General features: G+C 48.7%; 1 protein-coding gene across 1 annotated transcript in view; it reads right to left on the bottom strand.

The window, feature by feature from the left end:
- Positions 1-2,722: 2,722 nt before the first annotated feature.
- The window catches only part of TGFA (transforming growth factor alpha), a 44,402-nt gene continuing 20,130 nt past the window's right edge, over positions 2,723-26,994 (bottom strand). The window contains exons 3-6 of the mRNA XM_083368280.1: positions 9,853-9,970; positions 8,312-8,461; positions 4,649-4,758; positions 2,723-3,290 (exon numbers count right to left, since the gene is read on the bottom strand). Of these exons, the coding sequence (XP_083224406.1) occupies positions 3,283-3,290; positions 4,649-4,758; positions 8,312-8,461; positions 9,853-9,970 (386 nt within the window). The 3' untranslated portion in view covers positions 2,723-3,282. The remainder of the gene's footprint in view (positions 3,291-4,648; positions 4,759-8,311; positions 8,462-9,852; positions 9,971-26,994) is intronic.

Genomic DNA, 26,994 nt, shown 5'->3' with positions numbered 1-26,994 from the left:
TGGCAGCCAGGAAACACTTAAGGCTCTCCCATGTGGTAAGAGATAATTATATTTGCTTTTCAAGCTTTCAGGGAATCTTGATGGTTGTCAAAAGTAGTCATAAACGTTACAATCCGACAAATTAGAAGGATCAGGGTTCCCCTTATGGAATTGCCTTCTCCTGTCTAACTGTCGTCCCAATCAATCACCTTCGGGTGCAATAGGAATCCTTTTCCAATCACTCTGCACTTACCACACACACTTTCCAATTTTCAGTATGCAAACAATGCACATAAATGATTGAAGTAAGCATTCAAATTTGCAGAAAAACAGGATAATTTTATATCATAGAGAGGCTGGTCAGATCACTGAAAGGTACCACTTGTTTTGCCTGCATGAGTAATTTGGTTGGTTGGTTTGGTTGTGGCTTACAGCAATGTGTCATCCAACTACTGTAAGAATGGAGCCATTATTGTTTGTGAACTGTGATCCGTGGCTTACTCTGTTGTGTGAAGCAAGTCTCTGTGGCTCATCCAACCACAGTTCATACAATCACCCTGGAAGAAGGGAGCTGGTACGCAACACAACACATGGCTTTGGGCCAACCTCCTTACACTCACAGCCACCTGGAAAGAATAATCGTCCGTTCAAGAGAAGAGGTAGCATTGCAATGAGACACAGAGCGCTAACATTTGCATAACAAGTTCCTTATTTAATTCTTCCTTTTTTTAAAAAAATACAACAAAGTATTATGAAAAGTGTATTTCACTCATTTAAATATCCATTAACTCAGCATATTAAGGAAGAAATAGCAACCAATCACATAAACATCTTACATGAATCAAATTAATTTATCCACACAATAAATTAAAATATTAAATAGTAACCTTCAGTGCAACATATACAGAAGAAAAAAGTGTAACCTTGGCTAAAAATAAAACTTCAGTTTGGCTATGGACCAAATTAAACTTAAATTGTGAAGACAGAGTGTTAATTTCTGAGTCAACACACAGAATTAGGAAGAGGCATTTAGTGGCTGATAATTCAGCCTAATTCAAATGCACTTGATGAAAAATGGGCTGTTTTGCCTCAGCAGAAAACTTTTGAGAATTTTACTCCCCCAAAGCCTTGATACTTCCATGCTGAGCTTAGCATTGATCAATTCCACAAGTCCAGGTCGCATCAGCTTAAACAATTGCTAGCTGAAAGGGTGCAGTTTATTTCTAAACAGCATCACAGAACAGAAACCTGGAGAAGCAGAGGCTCTTTCCTCCCCTCGAAAGGGAAAAGAATCCTGTCCTGGACAAACTGGTTCACCATTCGAAGTATCAAAAGCATAATTCAGGACAAACGCAGCCTCTCTGCCACGGATGCCCTCTGAAACTGCAGCATCGGGAGCTCCTGAACTGGGTCTGGTAGGAATCAAGGTCTCCTCAAAGGCAATTCTCAGCTAAGCCAATGTGACTTTGATTATGCCTTGAGGGGTAGTGCAAAAGGCCGTGCTCTTTGGAATGCCTTTCTTTCTTTCTTTCTTTTTTACTTATTTGGGAAACTCCCAATTTATAGATTGGTTGTTGAGAAGCAAGGCTAGGAAAGAAGGGGGCGGGTTTAAAACCTCAATTATTTCCCCTTTGAGAAAGGTCAAAGAGGGAATGCCATTATAATAAGGCAGAAAAAGAATTGATCCACTAAAAGTAACGGAAGCATTTGTCAGCCAGACAACTTGAGAAACAAAAATATTTGTCCCTATTTCATTTCTTTGTCATATGGCCACAAAGTTTACGGCATGAAGCTTCAATCAACATGCCAAGCCATCCGTTTGGGAAAATGGAAGCTGAAATCCGGCAAATATGTCTTCTTTCCATCAGCAAAAGAAAGAAGGTGTAACTGGTGCTTCGCAGTGGAAGTTTTGGCTTGCATGTAAATCAGAATTAATTGATGGCCAATTCAGAATGGCTTTTTAAACATTTCTTAGATCTATTACCATCTTTCTCACTTACTTCTGCCCTGGAAACTAGGGCATTTGTCCTCACAGGCCCAATCCTTTACACCTTCATGCAACTGCCAAAGGCCTGGCTTCAGAACAGAACTTTCCACAACATCAGGACTCCTCAACACCCTCAGGGCTTCTCAGCCTTCACGAGAAGAACTCAGCTTCCAAGATTCCCATCCTACCTCACACTCGCACTGCTTTCCCAGATCTATCTCACTCTTGGAACCAAACCCTTATGTCGTGCCTGGAGGTCAAAACATGCAAGCAACTGCACAATTGTGGAGTGTTGTCCGCAGTCCTTGTGACTTGGAGGAATCTTCTATCTCCCAAGACACTGCAACACTTAGAAATCCCCTACAAGCATGTAAACCTAGAAACAGTGCAGTGTTTTAAAAACACCCCTGCTAAAAACTGATTTTAATTAAACTTCTCATCTAACTCAAAGGTGTTTAAGTCAGTATTAAAAAGAAGCCCAGACGCACCTCTTTCAAGATCCCATTTCTACCTGTCATGTGATAACTAGGGCTTCTATGGTCTGTTGTCTTGTTGGAAAAAAAGTAGCAAAGCCGCCACCCAGTTACCCAGAGACCCAGGGGGCTGGGGAGGCAAAGAGGCTTTCTCACTTGGCCAGCAGCAATGGCTCATAGGGATGGACGGAGGCGAAGCACTTTTGCTCTCTTCTGGCTGAAAGACGGTTGGCCAGTCTGCCCCCCCCCCACCCCCCACCCCGCTCATTTTTTTTTATGCTTCAGGATGCTACAGAGACACTTTGGGAAGGCTTTTTCCACTCAAAGAACACTTGCAGCTCACAGGGAGGGTGGCACTACAAACACGGAGCATCCTTCCGTTGGAGAGGAGTCAAAGACGTAACAGATGTGCAAATCAAAGCCAGCCCTTCAGGTTATGTTGGATCAGGGCTCCATTAAACCTTTTCCAAGACAAACCAGATACATTCCCTTCCTTGAACAAGCTTGTCCTTTGGTGCTTAAAGTAAATATAAAGCTGCCAATTGTCACTATTCTCTATTTCGACTAAAGAGAAGTCTTGGAGATTTGCTGGTTGTCACAAACAACGCAGAAGTTTAGTCAGAAGCTACAGCAACCGTGCTGCTCCTTTAGCAAAGTTCTGGATGACCAGCATTATGGTGGAAGATTAGGAGAAGGCCTCAAAAGTTGCACTAAATTGGCTTTCAGGTTAAATCCCTGGAAACTGTCTTGTCCGTATTAAAGTTTTTCTCAGAATATTGTAGGCCTCCCAGGTAGAGCGCTGCACTGTTGCCATCCGTGGAACTACAGGAGACCTGATTTCTGTCAGACAACTGCAAAACAAGCAATTAGGTAAGTTCATACCAAAGAAACCTCTTTATTGTGGACTAATATTTGCGCAGCAACAGAATACTGACCACACAATGGGAGGATGACCATCGTGCCTTCAAAAGGGATTATTTAACAGAATAACATAGTTGGAAAAAGACTTTGGAGATCTTCCAGTTCAACCGCTTTGCTCAAGCAGAAGACCAGACAAAGATGTGGCAAGCAGGTCTTCAGACAAGAGAGCAGATTTTCCCATTCAAAAAGAATCTCCCTCCGAAGAACGTTGGGTGGAGCAGAAGAAGAGGAGGCCACGGTATCTCCTTCCCCAAGAACTGTTCAGGCCATTTGGCCGACAGAGGTTTGGCTAAACCATAAAATGATCCAGTGAGGAAAATCTTATTTTCTCCAAAGGAAGATATCAGATGCTAGTCAAGAATTGGGTCAGGGACTAGGCAGGTTAGCCCTGCTTACAACTGTGCCCACCAGCATCGATGTCAAAAGAGTCTCTACAACATTGCAGGGCAAGTTAATTCCCAACTCGGCACCACCCCACGACCAGACCTCCCCCCTGCCGGAAGGCTGTTGCCTATGGAAGCCCCATCTGTAGGAAGACTGTCCCCTCTGGGGCAGGAGGGGGAAGGCTGGGGCTCCGTCCTCTCCAAGCCCCCCCCCCCCCCGAATCAGAAGGCATCCTGGTCTGCTCACTCTGCAGCATTCGAGGCAGGGCCGGGAGATCTGGGATTTGGACGAGCCCAGCGCTCTGTGCCTGAAAAAATGTGAATTCGGCTCTTGGGAATTCCTGTTATATTCCAGTTCTGTCGATCAGAGGAACAGAACTATAAAACAGGGACAGCCTCGTGGTCTGCTGAGGTGTGTTTTGTGGGCAGGGATTGGGGACTGGTGTTTTTCATACTAAGTGTTACAAACCACGATTCTGTCTCTGTCTCTAATCCATCCCTCTCTTGAGCCGAGCACTACTCCTGGGAACTCCACCGATACTCTCTCGGCAGAGCCGGGAGGGGGCTCCCCTCGGATGGTCTTCCCGACCTCCCATCTGGCCTTGCAGGCCTGGTGGTCTCTCAGCCAGGAGGGGGTAGACTTGGCCCTGCTTAGCTTTTAGGCTCAGCCAACATGCTCAGGTGCAGGGAGCCCTCTGAGGACTCCCCACAGAGAGCCCCCACCCCCGCCCCCCAATCCCCTGCCCTGCAAGCTTTGCGCTCCTGCCTGGAACACCGCCGGATCCTCAGGGCTTTCCTTTCCCTTCTGCTTCAAAGCCAGAATGCTTGAGTGCCAATCTAATTCCTTTATTCTAATTCTTTATTCCCACCAAATAAAAGAACCAGGATTTTATTGTCTGATTTACCTGTCTCTGAGTGGCAGCAAGACGTGGCCCCCTTCAGGAGCCCGGTGGGTTTCTCATGCCTGCAAACCATCGTCCTGCACCACTCGCAGTGCTTCCGTATCCTGCAGCAACTAGAGAAACACACACAATGGTGGGTTAATCAAACAAAGTTTGGGCCAAGGACGGGAATGGCTGGCAGGCAAGGAAGGAAAGGAAGGAGCAGAGAATCAGTTTCCGGAGCAGAAACAACGGGGTACTTGTCGGGAGGCAGCCTCTGCAGGGCTGGGGACATGTGGCTTCAGCCTGTCTGAAGCAAGACTTGTGTGCAGGGTCCCGCAGCCCCTGAGTCTGACAACAGCATGAAAGCCCTTCAGTCCAAGACTGGAATCCCAGTCTTTTCAGCAGTTCTTCAGCTAACCCAATACTGACAGCCAAATTTGGTGGACTGACCCCAACCCCCCCCCCCCAAAGAACTAGGCTCTCTAGAACCACTTGTCCTCCCAGACTGCTCAAGGAAGCCAAGCTGCAATCCTCCGAAAGCCGAGGATTCTGCCACGGGCTCTGGCCCAAAAGAGAGCTCTGCTGTACACGGAGGTTCGTGCCAGGCTCGGCTCTTCCTCTTCTTTGCCAGCCCCAGAGAAGCAGCCAGCCCAGGATGTGCTCCAGCAGGCAGGCGCCGTTGTGGCCAAGAATACTTCAAGAGGGAAGCTGAAAGGAAGGGCAGGTGGCAGCCGTGGCCAGGAGGGCCAACTTTGCCCAACTCCCTGTTGTGCGCCAGTGAGGCCTTTCCTGGACAGGGAGGCTCCATCACTTGTCATCCCGTTTGGAGTACTGCAACGTGCTCTACATGGGGCTACCCTCGAAGAGTATCCAGAAGCTTCAACAGGTACAAAATGCAGCCCCGCAGGCAATTTTAGGTGCCCAAAGAAGGGTGTGTGTAACACTCAGCTCTGTGAGCTGCACTGGGTGCTGCTTTGCTTCCGGGTCCACTTCAAGGTGTTGGTTGTGACCTACGAAGCCCTACTTGGCCTAGGGTGAGGTTACCTACGGAACCATCACACTGGCCTGTCCCACCCGGTCAGGAGGGAAGGTGTGCTGCAGACCCCATCAGTCGAAGAATTTCAACTGGGGGGTCTAGGAAGAGGGCACTCTCTGCCGCTGCCCCCACATTATGGAATATTTCCCTCCCCGCAGAGATGAGGCCGGCCCACCCCTCTCCTGGTCTTCTTCAAAGGAATTGAGACACAGCTCTGCAGCCTCACATGGAGAGCCCAGGGGAGCACCCAGCCAAGGGGCTGGTGAGTGCCCTGAGACCCCTCCCTCTGCCTTCATCAATCTGTTTTTAAAAACAGTTAAATTGCCTTCTCAAACATTTTTTTGCCAATTCAAAATTTCTTCTAACTTTATAATCTTATAATTTTAAAGTTTTAATCCCAAATAGCAATAGCACTTATATACCGCTTCACAATGCTTTACAGCCCTCTCTAAGCGGTTTACAGTCAGCATAATGACGCCCCCCGGAACAATCTGGGTCCTCATTTTACCGACCTTGGAAGGACGGAAGGCTGAATCAACCTTTGAGCCACTCAGGATCAAACTCCTGGCAATGGGAAGAGTTCAATACTGCATTCTAACTACTGCGCCACACAGCTAATATTTTAATTCTAATTTTATGTGTTGTTTTATTTGCCACTATTGTACTGTACACCGCCCAGAGTCCCTCCTTGAGGGAGATGGTGGTCTAGACACAAAAAATATCAAGGAAGAGTGAAAGAGGTCAGGCGTCTCCTAAGATGAGACCCTCAGACTGGGAAATCAGCCACTTCAGCCATTCTTCCGTATCACACGGCAGAGACTTTGAGTTTAATGGAGGCAGTCCAGTTGTAACACACACGTTGCCATCAGAACAAAAACAACCTAACTCACAATGCCACCATGAGAAGCTACTCAAGGACATTTGGCTGGTTCGGCAGGGCAGGCCTGAGAGGCCATTCAGCAAACATCCCCTTTCATTCATTCACAGAGCAGACTGAAGAGGGAAGCCACCGGGAACCAAAGGCAGGCCCACAGACACACGCTGCCCCTCTCCTCTCGTCCTGCTTGCAGAAAATCCTTGAAATGGCTTGCAAATGACTTACGTTTCCAGGAGCTGTTCCTTCGGAAGGACCCAAACTTTAAATGCCTTGACACAGGGCGCCTACCTCTTTGTCAGCAAAGGAATCTGTCAGAATCCATTTATATTTCATTTCTAACTATCTCCTCTGAGCTAACCCCAAATCTCATCTCCCCCTGGATTCTGCCATTCCCAAGGAGGAGAGGGAACAGGCATGGAGCTTTATGGCTTTCACTTCCTCCCTTAAATGTAACCTATGTTTATTCTGCCTGCCTGCTATCCATCACAATATAATCAATTGCTTTCTCACTAAGCATTCCCTCTCATCTTACGGGCAACTAGGAAAGGGGGTGGGAAAGGGAGAAATACAACCCTCCGGAATCTGGTTTCTTTCTCGGAATGAAGTGTGAGGGGGATGGAAATGATCCTGCTGCAAACGGATTGCTTACTCTCCCACGATGGGCTTTCCATCTGGAGCTTGGCTGATCCAGGACTGCCCAGATGAACTGTGGGGTGGGGCTTCCTTGGGGACACTTTAAAAATATCGATCTGTGAAGGGATTCCTCAGATCCTGTCTATTATGCCTGCTATCTCCTACTTCTTAGTAAAAGTTCCTACTTGGAAAACCTTGTCTCCAAGAGTCCTACTTTCTTAAGATGTGGGCTGAAGGGGGTTCTGACAGAATTACTTATCATTTATATAATGGACACCAGTGGAATGAAAGCAGAAAAATTCACACTGGCTGCTTAATCTCCCAGCCTGCTGTTCTCTCTGCAGAATGTCCTAGCTCTGTGATTACCTAAAAACACAGACTTGATCCATCTCTAGATTACCCTTTGCTAAATATTTTAGTTCAAGCAGGAAGTGAGAACAGAGACGCCTGCGTTTTGTGCACTTCATAGCTTATTAAATGTTGCTGACAATTACAGCCTGGGTTTAGCATTAATAGGCACTGCAGCATCTCACACAGCTATTCCTATCGAGAGAATTAGAACTTCTAAGTACAAAGTAAGATTTCCAACTAAGAGTTTGTGACTTCAAGGAGATACTTCTTGTGGGAGCTGATCAGCAGCCAGTGCCCAAGCACAGGGCAACCAAACATTCATTTCATGCAATTATGTGCACAAAATATTTTGAGTTGCAAACACTCCTCTGCAACAGGCTATCTTGAGGGCCAGTCTGGCTGTTTGGAGCATTTTGGGATGTTTTATGCTCAGAAGGGCTGCTTGGCCTCCCAGAGCCCTGCCTCAAGCTTGAAAGCCACATCTGCAGCTGTTTTGCCCTCCAAGCAGCTGGAAATTAGAACAAGCTGCATGTAGCCCTCTGCCCTCCCCCTCCTGCTGCAGGCAGATTTTAGTCACAAACCAGGGTTCAATGTAGGCAATGCTTGGGAAGACAATCACACAGTAGTCTGCCCGATGCTGCATTTCTCCAGGTCGAGCCCCTCTTTCTCCTGCCCCCTGGCACTGTGGGGTCTGCCCTGTGTCAGAGGAGCCTCCTGGCCAGCAGCTCTTGCAAAGAGGTTTCGGCAGATGCAAATTCAAATCAGCATTCCACATAACTATACTTACTGTATCAGGACACAGACCATGATAACGACAATGGAGGCGACGACAGAAACCACCACCAAGGCAGTTATGGTTTGTTTCTTCTGGGCGGCAGCCACCACTGCCAGGAGATCGGCATGCTCGCAGCGGGCTCCCATGTACCCAGAATGGCACCTGCGCAAGGAAAATGGAAGCCAAAGCCTCATCTTAGGAGGGGAGGGAGGGGAGACCACCAGCTCAGCTCATTCCAACTGAAGTGGGATTTGGCTGCCTTCGCTGGCCACGGAGCAGGCAGACGATCTGGATTCCAGGCCGCAACAGTGTGAGAGGCTTTGGAGGGGATCAGGCCCCCCTGTTGCTCAGGGCCCCGAGCCAGATTTAAGCAGCCTGAGGACCTCTCCGGTGAGGGAGAAGCAGCGGAAAAGCATTTGCCATCAAATCTGTCCTCAGCCTGAACGCCTTTTATGAGACTCCATTTCTGTGTGGGCTCCTCTCCTCTGGTCAGTCTTTTTAAGTCTTAGAAACATGTAGTCACAGGACTGGAAGGGACCCTGGAGGTCTTCCTGTCCGACCCATGGCCAGAGACCTGATGTCATCCTGGGCAAATGGCTGTACGGGATGCTATAATCCAAATGTTGAAGATATACAGTATTGTCTAGGTGGCGTTTCTCAGCCTTAGCAACTTTAAGAGAAGTGGACTTCAACTCCCGGAATTCTCTAGCCAGGAATTATGGGAGTTGAAGGCTACACCTCTCAAAGTTGCTAAAATTGAGAGGCCAGGGGCTAGCCCAGCTGCCGAACATCAGAGTTGGAGAAGCTGGTCTTAGTTAACAAGCCTGTTTTCCCTCCTGCCTCAAAGTGATCACGACAACCTTTTTAAGCTGGAAGCTGAGAATCTTTGGTCATCTCAGCAAACATCCAATGCCAGGGCAGTCTTGCAGGGGGTCCCGTGCAACAAGTAGGCAAGTCCTTCCGTGCATCCACAAATACACACAAACTGATTTTCAGGGCAAGGGAAGCAGGAGCCAGGCTGCTTCCTTTCGTCCCGGGCGTGAGGTTTGAAGGCTGTTGCCTCTGCTGAGCCTCGAGAGAAAAAGAGGTGGGCACGAAGGGGAAGGCAGAAAGGAGGGGAGAAGCAAGGGACCCCGTGGTCAGAGCAATGTTTAATTAGCTTCTTAATTAGTGTTTCTCAAGAAAAAGATTGGACAGATGTTCCAATTGGAGTGTTAACTTTTGGTGCACAGAGATAAATTAAATTGCTGAAGGAGTATTATGGATCAGGCACAAACCAAATTCCTCAGCAGTGTTGGGCCATTTCTGCTGTGGGGCGCTGTGGGGCCCTGAGTGTCAGTGAAACTCCCCTTTTAGGGTGCAAGAGCTGCAGGTAAGTGGCCCTTCTCAGGAGACCCTCTTTCCCTCCCGCAGGGCCTCGGCCTTCTATGTCCAGGGGCCTCTGAGCTCTCCACAATGAGGCTCCTGGGGCTCTTTCCATTCGCTCTGCTCCCCCTCTAAAGCTCTTGGATGCACCTGCGCAGGCACTTCAGAATGCAAAAGTAAACACTTACACACAGGTGGGTTCTTCTTCTTGCACCAGGAATCTGCAAGTCCCGTGGAAACAAAAAGTACTGTGGGCATCTGGACAGTTGTTAAAATGGGACCTCACTGCAGCTGCCACCGGGGGACCTAAAAGTCCAAAAGGATTTATTAATTTTCACATCTATATTAAGACCAATTCAGAATATCTTAAAAAAAGCATTCCAACCTGTTTTCTTGGGACATTCTTAATTTCTTTAGAATATTTTCAGATTGCTCAGAACGTTTTATTCAAGTGTACTCTATGATAAACAGTGAGGTTTCTTATTACACCCATTTTATAGTCAGGAAAATAAGACCATGTGAAACCCCAGCTCTTTCAAGGCCAAACCATGATTGATCTATTGCAAAGATGGTTTTCAACCCAAGCACTGGATGAAAGTCTTCTCCTCTGTGCCAAGAAAATTCCCCTCTATTCTTAAAAACATCGCTGCTGCTGCTGCTGCTATTGTCACTCCATGATCAACTACAGTCTGCTGCTTATAATGGATTCATATTTTCATCAGCATAACACAAAATGAAGACTTATATGTAAATCAGTGTAATGCCCAATGTTGGGGCATTCTGGCAAAAAATAATCTGGCTTTTTTTTAATCCCCCAGAATCTTAATGCCCATCAAGCTGATCTTGATGCAGAAGACAGACTTAAAAATGATAGCAATCTGAGCCCAGGAATTCTTCTAGAGGATCAAAATGAATAAAACTCATAATTTGCCAAGCAAAGATCCTGCTCACTTCATTTTGGTGCTTTCGTTCTGTAGAGATCTAAGCAGGGAACGCTCAATTTGTTGCTATTTAAAACTCTTTATTAATTTATTACCAATAGCTAAGAGATCCACTACTAGATCTAAATCTATACCTTCTTCCTGTTATAACTACCAAGAGCACATAAAATGCCGCATCAAGTATATTTTTGTAGTAAGAAACCTTACTATTAACTAAGAATATTATCTAGATCTAAGGAGAAATTTCTTGACAGTGAGAACAATCAACCAGTGGCATATCATAACTCCAGACGTTGTGGGGGCTCCATCACTGGAGGTTTTTAAGAAGAGACTGGAATGGTAGAGGGTCTCCTGCTTGATCAGGGGGCTGGACTAGAAGACCTCCCAGACCTCCCTTCCAACTTGGTTATTCTGCATCCTGTAACTCTAACTTTTCTGTGTATAAGGAAGGCTAGAGTCATACAAGACACTCGATCATATACTATAAGAATCAAATTTGGTGGAGTGATTAAAAGTATCAGGCTAGAAGCAAAGAGATCATGAGTTCTAGTCCTGCCTGAAGCACGAAGTCAGCTGAATGATTTTCGGCCAGGTCCTCTCTCTCAACCCTAGCAAAAAGAAGGCAGGTGCAAACCACCTCCAAAAGTCCTAACCCTAGACAACTGCAGAGGCTGGTTCAGGCAGTCACCAGGAATCCAATCATTGTCATCATCACACGACCGCATTTTGGGCACCTGGCAACCTGTTCACACTTACAACCAGTTGCCAGGCACCTCGCAATCATGTGACCGCCATTTGCTAGGTTCCCCAGAAAGTCAGTGGGGAATTGCAGGCTGTTGCTGCGCCTCCGAGTGGACTCCTCTCATCTCTGGGAACGGGCTGAGTCGCCTGCAGGTCTGGACCCCGCTCCTGTATCTCACGGAAGGAGTTCACCCTCACATGCGGAGGGGAGTCGGCCTCTCCAAGAGAGCAGAGGACGAAGGTCCAAGCAGCGGTTTTCGCTCCATGCAGAAAGGCCGTCTGAGAAGGGAAGACGCCTGGGTGCCTCAGGCCACGCACGGGTTTTGAGAGGGAGGATTTTCGGCTTCTGAACAGTGAGGCAGCCCGGTGAAGAAGGGAGCCACGGGGTGTCTCAGGAGCCAGGCCCGAGAGCCTTTCCCTCCAGGGCTGAAAATCCTGCTTGGATTTTCAGCTTCTCTGGCTTTTCCCCACCCTCCCAGAGTACTCCTTATTTGGGGCTCTGTCTCTTAATGGCATATGTCATTGTTTAACGACCACAATAGAGAGTGTCAGAATTGCAGTCATGAAGTGAAGCAGTCATGTGGGCAGTCACGTGGCATCTCACTTCACAACCAATTCACTCAACTATTGAAATTCTCATCCAAATTGTAGCTGTTAACCGAGGACTACCCGTACAAGAAAATGGGGTTATATCCCAGCTCAGACTGCCTCGTGTGAATTGAAAACAGAGGGTGTCTTTGGGGAGAAGGAAAACGCCCTGCAGGCACCAGAGTCCAAAGCCCGTTTCATCTTGCCTGCCTTGAGACCCGGTAGCTATGAGATGCTACAGTGAGGTTAAACTTTAGCATCCCAGGAGCAGGAACAGCTGCTCAGCCCAGGAAGGAACTTCCCCATATTTTTCTCAGGCCAGTGGGCTGAGAAAGAATGCACTGCGATCAAACCACATCCATTTGCAGGAAGAGGATAATGGAGCGTGACATCAGTCCCAGCCCTAGAAACCATGTGTCTTGAAACCCCATTCTGAATTACTTCCATCTTCAGCACTGCTTTCTACATCAGATCACCCAACTGCCCTATCAGGAGCCACCTTCCCAACCCGTGAGTCAGGCATGCCGTTCCCTTTGCAGGCATTACTTAACTCTTCACGAAACACTCCAGCAGGTGCAACCAGGTGTTATGCAATTACCCAAAAGTTGCACCAGGCTTCATATTTCACAGGAAGAAAGCTGCCAAATGGGGATCCTGAGAACTTGAGCACCGCTGGTGGGCGGCTCTGCCTCCCTTTTTATTATCCTTGACAACTGGGAGAGACAAACCTCACCCAAGCGGCCTTTGGGGAGCACATGTTCAGCAGTCAGAGCCTAATTCCTAAATGCTCCAAGTTGCAGATCAGAGACATTTGCAGTCAGAAATCAGTCAGTGCTCGGTGGCGATAATTTCTGAAGCCTAAATTCTTGACTTCCGGATTCCAAGGAGGAGCAGCATTAATCTTTTCTGCCGGGAGCTTGTGATTTTCTTTGATTTGATTGTGGCTGTCCCAGTCCAAAGGACTCCCACTGCACAAGCTTTTATAGATCGCAGCCTGTTTCATCAGACGCATCCAGAACACAACACGGGGTTTGCGAGACCCACCTAAAGCAGCAAAGTCTCAGGGTGAAAAAGGAGATGGAGGCAGCCTGTCCCTCACCCACCACCCACAGCCGAACAACGGGCGTCCCCAGGAGGTCTGTGGGTGCAAAAAAAGCAAGACGGTTGTTATGGCAACACACAGGCAGGGCCTTGACTGTGCTCCCCCAGCCACGGCCGTCTCCCTTTTCCTTCCGGGGATGTTTCATGGCACCCTTGTACCGGCCTGGGAAATGTGCGGCTCCTGGCTCAGGCTGGAGGAAGCTGCACCATCTTCTCCCCTCATGGCCATCTGGCAGCTCTCAAATCTCTCTGCTCCTTCCCCACCACACTTCAAATCCATCAAAAAGACAGCACCCCTTTAAGAACAGGGAACATCCCACAACGGGGGCTGCAGTGGGTACAGCACAGTCTCATGGGAGACAGATGAAGAAATCCGTAACTCTCCTTTCTGCCCATTTTTGGGTCTCGCAAGGATACAAAGCAAGCGAGGAACGGGAAACCCACCAGTTTCAAGCATTCTTTCTGTTCCAAGCTAAATTAAACATATAGTGGTAGCTCCTGACTTATGACCACGATTGAGCCCAAAGTAGCAAGTTCTGCTGCTAAGCAAGTCAGTTAAGTGAGTTTTGCCCCATTTTATGATTTTTTTTGCCACAGTTGTTAAGCAAATCACTAAGTTGTTAAGTGAATCACATGTTCATTAAGTGAATCCTGCTTCCTCCATTGATTTTGCTTATCAGAAGCTGACTGGGAAGATCCCAAAGGACAATCACATGACACCAGTTGCCGAGTGCCTGGATTTTAATCACGTAACCATGGAGATATAGCAACAGTTATATGAAAAACAATCATTTCACTTTTTCCAGTGCCGCTGTAACTTTGAACAGTCCAGTGGCAGTCTAGTCTACCCTACTGTGTTTCCCTGAAAATAAGGCCCACCCAGAAAATAAGCCCTAGCATGATTTTTTTCGCATGCACCTAATAAAATCCCTCCCCCTCCCCCCAAATAAGCCCTAGTTAAGAACCTGCCCACTCCGTCCCACCATCTGGTTGCTCACTGCCACAACGGGGCAGGAGGCTGTGCGGCGCACTGGTGCCGCCACAAGGTGAGGTGAGGCAGATGGTGTGTGTGTGTGTGTGTGTGTGTGTGTGTGTAGCTGCTCCATGCACCCTGCACCTGTGCACCTCAGGGCCCCCGCAGCCAGGCCACTCCCCACTTGGTGACCATTTCAAAGACGGGGGGAGTGACAGCGAAAGGCCTCTGCCATCACTATGCAACAGCCGCATCTGCTGTGCACAGCCACAGGGCAGTTGGCAGCTGGTCACAGCAGCACAGGCTACGGAGCGTCCCTGCCGTCAGCCCTGATATAAATCTCGTGGCTGTATGGGCAGAGCCGTGAAGGGGGCCAGGGGGCCGAAACCACCAGCCCAGGGATTTGGCAGAGCTGCTGCCATTGAAACCATACAATACAGGTTACAAATGGCGAGCAGGCAGTGTGAGGCAGAAGCAGAACTGCAGAACCCAAGCGGCAGGCCAAGGAGGCAGCAGCAAAGCAGAGGTGGCAGGGACCGTCACTTGCCGTGACTCCACCCTGGCTCCGAAACGGTGGAGGGGGACCTGGTAAGGGGACCAAGCCTCCTATGCCCATCCTCCGTAACATGGCAGTCTGGCTCAAGTGGGGATTGAAAGGGAACAGGCGGCCAGGTCACTGAATGGGCGGGAGGTCGCCGAGCAGGGAGTCGCCTGGCTGCGTGGGCCCTGAAATGCACGGTATGGAATGCCGAATGTCATGGTGGCAGCATCGACCTACCGAACATGCTGCTTGGCCCCCTCCCTCTGCCTGCCAGACACTCGCCAAAGCCATGTAAGACAGGGGGGGCACGCTACACCCAGCCTGCAGTGCGGGACCTCCACCATTCCTCGAAAATAAGCCCTAATGGGTCTTTTGAAGCAAAAAGAGAGACCGGATCTTATTTTCGGGGAAACACAGTACTACCAAAACCCAAACCACAATACGCTTGTCAGAGCACTTAATGTTATATCTATTTATGTAGTCTACTTCAGTGGTTCTCAACCTTTTTTTTAGCCACAGACCCCCTTTAGACACCTTTTGTGGACACAAACCATAGCCACAGAACTCCAAAACTCAAGATTTGTGTTATAACATTTCTTCAAGCCTTCGAGGACCCCCGGTGCCAGATTGCGGACCTCACGGGTTGAGAACTACTGGTCTACCTTGCAGCCGTTTATTCTCCAGGGAAACACGAGCAGGGAAAGGAACGAGCCCGCTTTGTTGCAAAGCAAAGGGAGAGGATTAGCCTCCCCTTCCTCGGGGATTGCGACAACGCGTATCGCTTACTTTTATTCATGTGAGAAGTTCTCCTATGCCCGTCCCCAGCCCCAAATATCCCCGATTCTCCCCAAAGATTTGCAAACAATATTCTGCCTTGCCTATTAACCCCTCTGGAAATCTCTGTTCCGTTTCTAAGCCCCCTCAAGTTCCTGTTCCCATTAAGGGGGAGCAGACCAGGCAGCAAAATTAATTGAAGCCATTTCCAGCACCCGGTTGAATGTCGCCTGGAAGAGATTAAACGGCTTTGAAAGGGGCATCTTGGAAAGTCAAAGGGGGGCTTGCGCTAACCCTGGCCGACAACCCAAAGGGTCCCCCCAGAACCCAGGCAGCATAGCAACACGGGCCATCAAAGGCAGAGGAAGGATGTATTTTTCCACTCAAGAAACCTAATTGGAAGATGAAAGATTAGTCCAAGGATGGACTTGAGTTAACATTTATTTATTATTTATTTTTCACATTTTTGAACCAGCTATCTCCTTTAGAGAGGGTCTTTGGGGGGGGTGCAATAAAATGTTAAAATATAAAATAGTATAAAGGTAAGAAGGAGGCAAGGATGATTAAACTATTACAATTATATAAAAGGCGAAGGGAAGCGTCTCCAGGCACCAATGAGCCACACAGCTGCCAGCTCCTGTAAGAACCCCTTGAGCCACGTCTCAAGTCTTTTGCGGAGGACCAGAAGAGTGGGGGAAGGCTGCCTCACCTCCAAGGGGGGTGTAGAATATTCCATAGGGCAGAGAAGGCTCTCTTCCTGGATCCCCCAGTCGGAGTTCTTTCACTGATGGGGCCTGCAACATGCCTTCCCTACCTGACCAGGTGAGATGGGCTGTTGTGATGGGACAAAGACGGTTCTGTAATACAGAGCTGCATTAAAAGGAACTGCTTGTAGGAGCCCTTAAAAAAGAGATGTCCCACTATTTGGGGTAGAAAAGAAGAAAAAGATTAAAAGAGAGAGACCTGCGTCAGTCTGTAGATGAAGCTTAAGCCACCTGATGCTCTTGCACGTCATAGCAGGGAAGCACAGAAGCAGTAATCTAGCACAGGGCTTTTCAACCAGTGGTACGGGTACCACCTGTGGGACATTGGCACCTGGCAGGTGGTATGCGACCATCCTAGAAAAGTGGTAGCGGGGGAGGGGAATGAGCTGAACCGGTGGCAGCACTGCACAACCCTGAGCAAGAGACAGCTGGAACTGCGGGGCTGTCGGGGCTCAGCGGAAGCGCCAGGATCAGTGCCAGGATCCAGCTGGAGCTCAACGCCGATTCTGGTGCTTCTGCTGAGCCCAGAAGAAGTGCCGATCCGCTGGAATGTTGCAGCATCTCCAGGTCTTGTGATTTACATTCAGATGCTTGGCAACTGATTCAAATTTATGACGGTCACAGTGTCCCAGGGTCATGTGAAGTGACCAAAACCTGCTGCAACCACCCAGCATATGGGGGGAATAAAAACCAAACACCCCCACCCCACCCCCACTGCCAATCCTCAACAGAAATGCTCACAATGAAAACCTTGGACAAGAGGAAGAGCGCCGCCGGGGGGGGGGGGCAGGCAGGTGTCTTGCTCGGCTGTGGCTTGGGGGGCACTTTTCTCAGTGCCATTGTAACTTCGAACAGTCCTTAAGCGAACTGTTGTAAGTCGAGGACTACCTGTACTTCATCACTTTTTTCCTTTTTTTTTTTTTTTTGGTCATCAATTTTTTGACACCTTGCTAGGCGACTGGTGGTACTCGGATGTTGCCATATCCTAAAAGTGGTACAGTGGGTGAAAAGTTTGAAAAGCCCTGATCTAGCACATTGGCCAATAGCCTCCTCCAAACCTGTTGGGCATCAAGGACTCCTCCTGAAGCACATAAGATGCCCAAGGCTGGCTTAGTCACCTGCCAAGCCGGGTTCTTGGGAGAACCACACGAAACCAAGCAGGACAACTCAGGCACACCGAGCTGCAGCTCTTCTGCGGGTTTGATCAGCAACATGAAGCTCTTTGCATTCTAAAATTCTGTTCATCAGATATTTTTTTTAAAAAAATCCATGTTTATTTTTATAACTTCCTAGAACAGCCAGCCAGCATGCTGACTGGGGAATTCTGGGAGTTGAAGTCCACACATCATCAAATTGCCAAAGCTGAGAAACACTGTTTACACAAATGAAATAGTTGATGTGTTTCCCCAAGCAAACAATTCCTGCAATTTACCTTCATTATTCCATGTCCTCCATGCTGAGATGAGAGAACAGGTCTTATTCCACCTGTCTGACATCCTTTCAGGTGTATGAGGCAACGGGGAAGTAGGTGGGGTTGGACCAAAGCAGGATGAAGTGGGGCAATTATGTCCTGATTTAAGTGCTATTTTGCTGTATCTTAAAGCTGCAAAGCCCTTCATGTTTTTGACATACGTAGTTTGCTGTCAAGGACACTGTATTTATCTGCTACTTTCAGCCTATCCTTATCATTTATCAAAATTATTTTGAATTTTATTTATTGCAAGTCCTTGAGGTGTAGTTCCTATCCTACAGAATTTAGGCTCACCTGCAAATCTCACGGATCTTCCTTCCATCTCTTCATCCAAGTCAGGAACAACAGTTCTTAAGAAAGGGGTACCTACGACTGAACCTCATGGCACCCCACATGACACCACTCCCCAATTGTATGCATGACCACCAATCAGGATGATTTTCAAGTCAGCTATGGGCCACTTGATTCCTGTGCCATCCCGTGCCCAGGCAGTTCTGGAAACGGGACCCGGAGTTAATATATCAGGTCAAAAATGTACCTGTCTAGATAGTTGTTCCAAAGGTGCTTTTGCTTATGGACATTTTGCTTCTCATCCAAAAAGCTCCTTCAGTTCAGTTCAAAAACCAAGGAAGTCCAGTTGCCTTTTGAAAAATCACCTTTGGCACAACCATGACCTGGATGAGTGAGAATCTCCATAGAATGTCTACATAGTTGCAAATTCATACCAAGAAATGGCTTTTAAGGTCCCAAAGCTCCACTTCAAGGAGAAATCACACAAGTTTTGTCAATGCTCAGCCTGAATCACAGGATCACAGAACAGAAATGAGAGGATCTTACTGGCCATCTAAGCTTACTTCGCCATAAAGCTGGGGATCCCATGGAAAGATGCGGCCGGTGATATGGCCATGTTGTTCATAATATGTTGGTGGGCAGTCTTCTGCATTTTACATTTTCTGGCTTACTGTCTTTAATTTGTTTTGTTGTTGTTTTGATACTCATGAGCTTTGTTTTTAATATTTGTGAGTCCCCAGAGACCCACATGTGAGAAGGGAGACCATATAAATGAATAGTTCGAAGTGCGTTTAGTGCAACAATGCACTGGAACAGGAGTTCTCAGCCTCTGGGATGTCTATATACTACTAAAATTCTTGTGTCTGTTTGATTGTTTGTAACCTTCAGTTGGGCAAAACAGTGCATCATGGGGCAACAATTTTTTAATCAACGTATCTCAGATGAGCTAACTTACAGAAGCTGCCCCAAATCCAGGACCCATCACTCACACAGGATTGAAAATGTCACCGTTGTGGCTGTCTCAGTGTTGCTGTCACGCCACCCCACTGTCGGGATCCCCATCGTCAGCCTGGCGCCTTGCTGGCATCCTGCCATCCAGGGGGAAGGGGGAGCCATTTGGGGCAATCCACACCTGTGTACCTAATGGGGGGAAAGGGGAGGGGGAACTGGCACGTGAAGACCAGAGCTGTATGTGTGCAGGGCATCTTCAAGGCCGCCTGGCCCAGGTGTGAAATTCTAAACAGCCTAAACTCAGATGTTGAGTTTCCCACAACACTGTGGCGATCCTGGCTTGGGTGCTAACGGATCGGATGTCGGGGGGAAGGATGGGGAACGGTGTGTTTGGCTCTTTGTACTGGAGAGTGGGAACCTGTTTCCGCCTCACCTTCCTGCAACCAGCGTCTTTAGAAAAAGTCATTTTTCTAAAAAGTCGAGAACCTGCTTCCCTAAATGATCATCTTAGGGGGGGGGGGCTGAGGCACAGTCAGCTGCAGTCACATGACCACCATTTCCAATGCTCTCTGCCAGCTCCCTACAAGGAACATCAATGGGGAAGCCAGCACAGTCACAATTCGCTCTCACTACCACTGCTTTTTGGCCCGCCCCTGGTCGTTCTGTTTTCTGTTTAGGCAAAGAAGTACCTCTGAAATGATGACCCAAAGGGTCAAAGGTCTAGTTGTCATCTAAAACTATGAATTTAATTTGTGTGCTCCCCCTATCCCCAAAAAGCCCCTGTAGGACCATGTTCTGCTATTGCTGACCATGCTAGCTGTTGGATGGGGTTAGGGTTGGCAGCCCTCGAGTTGTGCACGCGGAAACCAGATCTGCACACTCAAAGCTGGCTTGTTCACTGAACTTGTTCCTGGGCCAGGTGCTTCTCTGGTGGCAACTGATTGTGAAACTGCCCCAGATTATGCTTGAGTACTGCCCCAAGCAGCTCCACCAGGATCCGCTGGCAGCTCCACCTGGGCTTCTCTGCAGTTTTGTGTCCCACTTTGGGTCCTAGGCCCCTCTAGACAACCTGAGCATGATGGCCTTTCCTCCATTTTCCTAAAGTGGCATGTACTAAATGGCACGCTGGAAATCCCTCCCAACAAGAAGCCACTCCCTAATTCCCTGGGCTTGGAATGAACTTGGATGGCTCCTGGCCTCATTTGCGCAAGCAATCAGGCCTGCAACACAAAACTGGAGCTCTGTCAGAATTTGCTCTGGACATCGGTCGGACAAGCTGGAAGCTGGTTTATCTGTGCAATCAATGTGTTCTGATGGTAATCCTGGTTTGCTTCGATAGATCTAAAATGGCAATCTGTATTAAAATTGTTCAGGATCTCAGGGAATGGTAACCTTTGTTCTAGTGATTCTCAACCTCAGCAACTTTAAGATGCTCGAGCTTCAAGCCCCAGAATACCAGCCGTGGCATTCTGGGAGTTCAAGTCTGCATATCCTAAAGTTGCTGAGGCGGAGAAATGCAACTCTAGAATAGATCATTTATAAAGCACTACACTAGGAAGAGCTCAGGGAGAGAGACCCCATGTAACTCTTCCCTCCTGAGTATTGTTCCCAACCATTTTGCAATAAACTTTTACTATTCAATGATCTCGCAGACCAAACACAGCCAAAGCCAGAAGAAAGACCTTCCAAGCAGATGCTGCCAGCAGCAACTCTGCACACTATGTGCGGCTCAGCAAAGACCCTCACAACTGATTGCCTCTAAAATCTGTGTGTAAATTTATTAAACACACAGACAAGATAAACTCTGGCCCATGGTCCAGAAGAGCCACGTGAAATGAATTCTATCAAGACCCCCATTGCTTCATGCTCAGCCAGACAGGAACTAATAAATATAAAACCCAGAAAACTCCAAGGCCCTCTGTCTGCATTATTCCCCAACACCAAACAATAATTGAAGTGTTAATAGATATTTGATAAACTCAGTTTGGTTAAGGTGCTGGCCAAGAAAGCAAGATGCTGTGAGTTCTAGTCCCACCTTAGGATGCAAGCCGGCTGGGTGACCAATCGCGCTCTCTCGCTTCTCTCTGAGCTCAACCCACCTTACAGAGTTGTTGTTGTGGGAAAATAAGATCAGGAAGGAGCATTAGCTATGTTTGGCACCTTGAGTTATTTATAATAGTAGTAAAAGCAGGCTAAAAAGCTAATAAATATATAAGGGAATAAATATATTGGCTACGCTGTGTCAACATAGCACAGGAACAGGCACAAGGAGAGCTCAGCAGAGCCCATTCATGCAGTTCGTTTCCAGGGCCTAACATAAGCAAGAGAAAGTGACCGTTAGAAGAAACTTCCCATTTTAGGCAGGTCAAACAGACGGAGAACTGAAAAAAATAAAAGATACAAGAACTGAAGAGAGAGAGGAGATGAACCATGGGCTGTGGGCCAGCAGGAAGAAATTCAATGTTGAAAAAACAACGTGCCCATGGTCACACCCGCAAAAGACGTGTGACTTCAGAATCACCTTTCAAGCATCAGCAGCTTGTGCTGCGCAGTGGGGAGCTACAGGGCGATAATGTGGAGGTTTCTTCTTTGGCCAGGGAAGAGAAGGACAGACGCCTTTCAGACAGCAAAGCTGGTCCGGCAGATGCTCTAGTCTAGTTAGGAAAATGCACCCCTTCCATTTGCCAACGGCCGTTTCCACCCTGAGGAATTGGCACTGAAAATGAAGAAAAACAGCCCCTTTGATGTGGAGGTTGCAGAGCCTCCCATATTTTTCCCCTTCGCATCCAAAGTCAAGCTTAACTGCTAGAAAAGGGGTTTTATTCAACTGCCAGAAAGGAACTGCCCAACAGACACAGGCTGCTTTTCAACACGGAGCTGCATAAATAACGATGGTGCATGAATTGAGCCCTTGCAAGTCTCCAAGGCTCCTTTTCTTTGAACCTGGGCAAAGCACGAACCCCCCACCCCACCCCACCCCTACGTACATCGATTGTATCAAGTTACCAATATTTCTGTAGCCCTGGCCAGAAAAGGAAAAAGCTGAGAGGCTTATGGCCTCTCTTTCTCTCCCTCAACTGCCTTTCAATTATATCCTTTCATAACATCCACTAAACATCAGAGGGACCTTCGGCAGTGGAATAATGTCACACTTGTGGGCCACTGTACAAGTCAGGAGAAACAGTTGCCAAAGCGTAAGCTTGTGGGCAGCTACAACCACACGAGACAAAGGATGATTCAGGACTGGGGGGCTCCGATTGGAATCAGCACCACAGCTGGCATTTCTGCACATGCTCCCTTCCCCTATTTTTATTTCCTATTTTAAGGTATGTAGTACTTGGGAAATGACTTTAGTATATTCATGTATCTGAGAGTATCCCACAGTAATATTTGCAGAGGACAGAGCCAGGCCCTGGGCGGGGGGAGGGGATCAAAGGCCTGGAGACCTGCAACCCTGAGTGGGTAGATCTTGCCCAAGAAAGTGACTGGGAAGATAAAGAAGGGCAAAGTTAAAGAAGGAATTTTTAACATTCAGAACATCTAGGGATGCATTTTAATTGTGAAGACATTAAACTCCATATAAACACAATATAGCAATATTTAGTCCTAAATCATTTCTGATTTGATCCTGAACACATACACAGTTTCCCACGTGCTTTTTTGCAATATCGCAAGATTATTAGTCTCTGACTTTTCTTGAATACCAGCTTGGCAGCCGCCACCTGAGGAAGGAGGGCAGGGCATCTCTTGCAGCTATTCACTGAGAAAAGGAGGCGCCACCTGCTCCCTTAAGGCCACAGTGGCTGGGGAATATACATTTAGTTTGAGCCCCCTCTTAAACTGCAGTAAGGAAGGAGTTTACTCAGTAAGCCTCTCCCGACGTTGGCCTCACACAGACGTAGCAGAATTGGTTACTGTGGCCTCGGCTGAGTATTTGTGGCCGAACTATCACTTCCCCCGAAATCCCCAACACCACCAGATAGATTGTTTGGCAGGAGATGCTTATATAAAAAGTCTGTGTGATACTTGATACACCCTCAAGGGATCCTTCCATTTAGCCTGGAAAGCAGGAGACAACAACACTGTTTCAGACAGTCTTCAAGGGCCATCTCACAAAGAAGGCACTGCAACAGTCAAGGTTTGAGGATGCCAATAAATTGGAAAAACCAGATTTCCCTCATTCAGGAGTGCAACCAGAAGTATTTTTCCATTCTGAGTCCAGCCTCCAGATTCAGTGTCTGAATGATTCTGGAGATACACAGAAGCTTTGATGATGCTACTCTGAAGTCTGTAGAAAGGAGGATTGTTGAATGTCATTAAATATATTTGTAATCCTCCCCAGATTTTTCACAATATGGAAAATAAGAACTGCTCTGGGCAGCTAATTTTAAGCACTGTGCCATTGACAGGTTATCTGGCTGGTGATGTTTTACTGAGTCTTTATAAACAAAGTCTTACATTTTGAGTGTGTTCATGGTTCCTCGGGCACATGCAAAGTGCCAAGCGTAAAGTGGACTGCACATATCAGAAGTCTGGAGAATTCAATTTGTTTTGGGCGGCCTGGTATACCTGACAGGATGGAGATGCACTGACAATTCTTTACTACTGTTAAACCTCTCAGTTATAGAAGTAGATATAATATCTCAGCGCAGACGAAAAATTAAGGACTTTCTTCCTAGACTTGTAGACATGGTGGGAGGGTGCACAAAGACAGCCCCCTCCCCAGCTTGCTCTCAACTTGTCTGTTCTTTACAGTGGGTGTGGGTGTGAAAGAGAGAGAAGGATTATAAAAGGTATCTATAATTGTCTGGGTTCCTGGCTTTTGGCCAGAGCAACACACCCCTCTTGCTAGCATTGTTAGCTGCCAAGCACAGACTCTGTTTCCACACACACACACACTGAATAGGTTTTGTTAGCTTTTGTTACACACGGAATAGGTGACCCATTATTCGGGCACATCGTTTGCTGCTGCCCAGCCTTGCTGGGTTTTGCTCTGCTTCTCCTTCTCCTCTCCTCTGTGCTGGTGTGGGGGAGCTTGGGGAGGGCCATGAGAACAAGGTAGCCTTCATCTGGGAAGACAGAGGCACTCGCTCTGAGGCACTTTATGGGCAGGGAACTCCGTGCCTCCGATCCCAGCTCTGCCCAGTCGGACCTGGCAGCCAAGAGACCATTCGAGAAAGCAACGGACTAAAACGTGCAAAAGGGCCTAAAGCAGCAATCCAGGACCTGTGCAATTTAGCTTTAAAAACAAACAACAACAAGGGGAACCCAGGACATCCAAGCAACTTCAGATGGATGGAAAGGCAGAGAAAGAGAGGAAGGGGAAAACAGCTTCAGTTGCTGGGATCCTGCGTGGCCCCTCCCCACAACCCATCCACCCTGCAATCTGCCAGCCAGGATCTTCCGCTGAGGCTACCACCAGCACTAGGCAGGGAGCGCAACAACCGTGGCTCCCCATGTCTTCCCGATAAAGAATCCCTGAAAGCCGAGCCCATTGCCCCAGCTGGGCCCCGGGGGTGGGGGGGTTGAGGAGGAGGAGGAGGACAGGTTGAGGCTGCAGGACACACCCGCCCCAGCTGGGCTCGGAAAACCGCCCCTCCCTCCACCCAGAGCAAGGGGCTGAGAGGTTGATTAACTTGGTTTTATTTCTATTCTGTCCCTGAATGCATTATGTAGAAATCTACTTAGGAGCTTTTATGCTCATCTGCCAACTGCACGGAGACACTGAAGAGCCAGTTGGTTGGCACCTGAAGTCGACTGAGGAGGACATGCAGCTGACAAGTGCAAATTTAAATCATAGTGGTGTGGTTCCTTCAAGCAAAATTCATAGTTCTAAAAATAAGAGAAAAAGACTCAACTACAGAGGTTGAATTAGTCCCCTGCTAGAGCTCAAGGTGGGGAACCCACTCTTTCTGCACGATAGCAGCCCTGTGGGTAGGCTAACCTGAGACAGCGATAGCAACCTGTGAACCTTCATAGGCTTCGTCAAGGCTTGGTCCACTCAGGGGGTTCCCACGGTGTGTGTGTGTGTGTGGTGAAGTCAAGCTGGCAGTTGGGACCCCAGAGTCTGAGCAGCCAGCAGAGTCACCTTGTAGGGGAGATGGGTGGCATAATAAAGAGATGAAGCCAAACAAGGCCGCCCAGGCATTCAGCCTCTCCTCCCAGCCCCCGCCCAGCCCTCAGTCCAAGGCCTGATCCGACACCTTCACCCTTCGACCAAGGCGGCCTTTGGGGCCTTTCTAGAACATCCAGAGTGAGGCCAACCAAAAACACGCCTGGGCTTCAACGTCTGTCTTCTCCACCTCACGAGAGACCCCCAGGCCAGGCCACAGGGCAGCAGCACGAAGCTCCAGGCCTCCGGCCTAGGGACCCCCTGAAGCAGATGCAGATGGCCTGCAAGCCACAGCTAGAGCCGGGGGCTCTCAACGTTCCTCTCCAAGAGCCAGAGGCAAATCATGTCTCCAGGGGCAGAGAGGACCCTTTCCTTAAACTGCGCGTTTGCGCACATGCTTCTGCATCAATGTGTGTATTATAAAAAGATGCCATCGGTCACAGGCCAAATCTGCCGTCTTTAAACGTGTCCGGTCCTTCACTCCACAGGTAAAGCTCAACTGGCTACAACTCAACCAAGATTTGGGGACGGGGCGATCCTGCCACCCCCATCCTCAGTGCGGGCAGAACCAAATCAAAGTGTCACAAAGGCCAAGTATGCGTGAATCAGTCCTGAGCATTTTTGGATCAAAAACTCTGGTCAGCAGCTCAACAGAGACGAGCAGTCCTGAGAGGTTTGGGAAGGGAAGCCGTCCAACAGAGCAACAAGAGCTGGGGAAAGGCGTGCCCCTCCCCTCGGAGCAAACCCACATCCAGAGCATGTGTGGATGGGATGGCTGATGAAGGCTGGACATTAACTCTTAGCAAACACACAGATAACACTTCTGCGTGACCATCTCTCCCCAACCCGGCTCTTCAAATCTTCCAACAGTGCACCCATCCCCACTGTGATCAAGTCCAGCCAGGGTGCTGCTCCCCATTCTTCCCTTTTTCCCTTGAGTAGTCTGTAGATGCAAACAACCAGAAAGTCTGACCCCACCTTCGGGCTCTGCCTGGTCTTCTCTTACACTTTTAATGCTATGGAAAAGTGGAAGTAATGATAAATATATAACTCTACCGTATTTTCCGGCGTATAAGACGACTTTTTAAGCCATGAAAATCACCTCAAAAGTTGGGGGGTCGTCTTATATGCCGGGTCATCTTATACGCCGGGAAAAAAACCTTCGGATCTTTTCTCTTTTCTGCTGGGCGGCGGGATCACTGGGTGAATGGAGGTAGGCATGGCGACCCGTGGTAAAGCGGCTGACGGCAAACGGTGAATGGGTGATGGAGGGCAAACTCTCGTCAGCTTCTGGGGTGGCTACTGCAGCTGCTGCCGTTGCTTTCTCTAGGACTGGCCGTGCTAGCGCTGACAGGTCCCTGATGAGAGGAGCGGGACTAGCCCGCGCCCGTCGTCTCGGGCAGCCGCTGCCGGGGGTGACTTTGTCATCCTTCCCCAGCAACAGGAAGTTTTCTTGAGTCCCTTGCCGCCGCCACGGCCGCCGCCTCTTCGCAGAAACACGACTCCCGCTCGGCTGGAGCCCTGGGCTGAATGGAGGCAGGCGATGGCGACCCGTGGTAAAGCGGCTGACGGCAAACGGCGAAGGAGGGCAAACTCTTGTCAGCTTCTGGGGCGGCTACTGCAGCTGCCGCTGTTGCTCTCTCTAGGACTGGCCATGCTAGCGCCTCCAATGCTGGCCATCAGGTCCCCGATGAGAGGAGGGGCAGGCAGTCCCCAGAGGCGCCCCGCTCGACCGTAGGAAGGGAGCACCTTTGCTCCCACCGAGGCACCACCTGACTCGTGCCGACCAGAATTGCTTGCCCGGTCACACCTCGGCTTCGCGCACTGCCGCTGCCCGTGAATTGTCTCCAGCGCACGCGGCGCTCTTTTCAGCGTGGTGAGTCTGCCAATCAATCTTCGGGTTTTGGGCGGCGGGAGGGTGGGGGGAAAGAGAGATGGAGCGCCTCTTGTCTGCAGCCACTTGGCGCCCCTTGCCCGGAACTGAGAGCAGCAGCGCACCAGGCGAGAGAGCTCAGAGAAAAGAAGGCGAGGCGCCCATTTGGCGGGGAAGGAGCAAAGCTGGGCAAATCACAGAGCAGGCAG

The sequence above is a fragment of the Vipera ursinii genome (genome assembly GCF_947247035.1).
Source record: "Vipera ursinii genome assembly, chromosome: 8".
In the NCBI taxonomy this organism is placed as follows: Eukaryota; Metazoa; Chordata; class Lepidosauria; order Squamata; family Viperidae; genus Vipera; species Vipera ursinii.
Note: the sequence above shows the minus strand (reverse complement) of the source record. Positions and strands in the feature narration are given on the sequence as shown.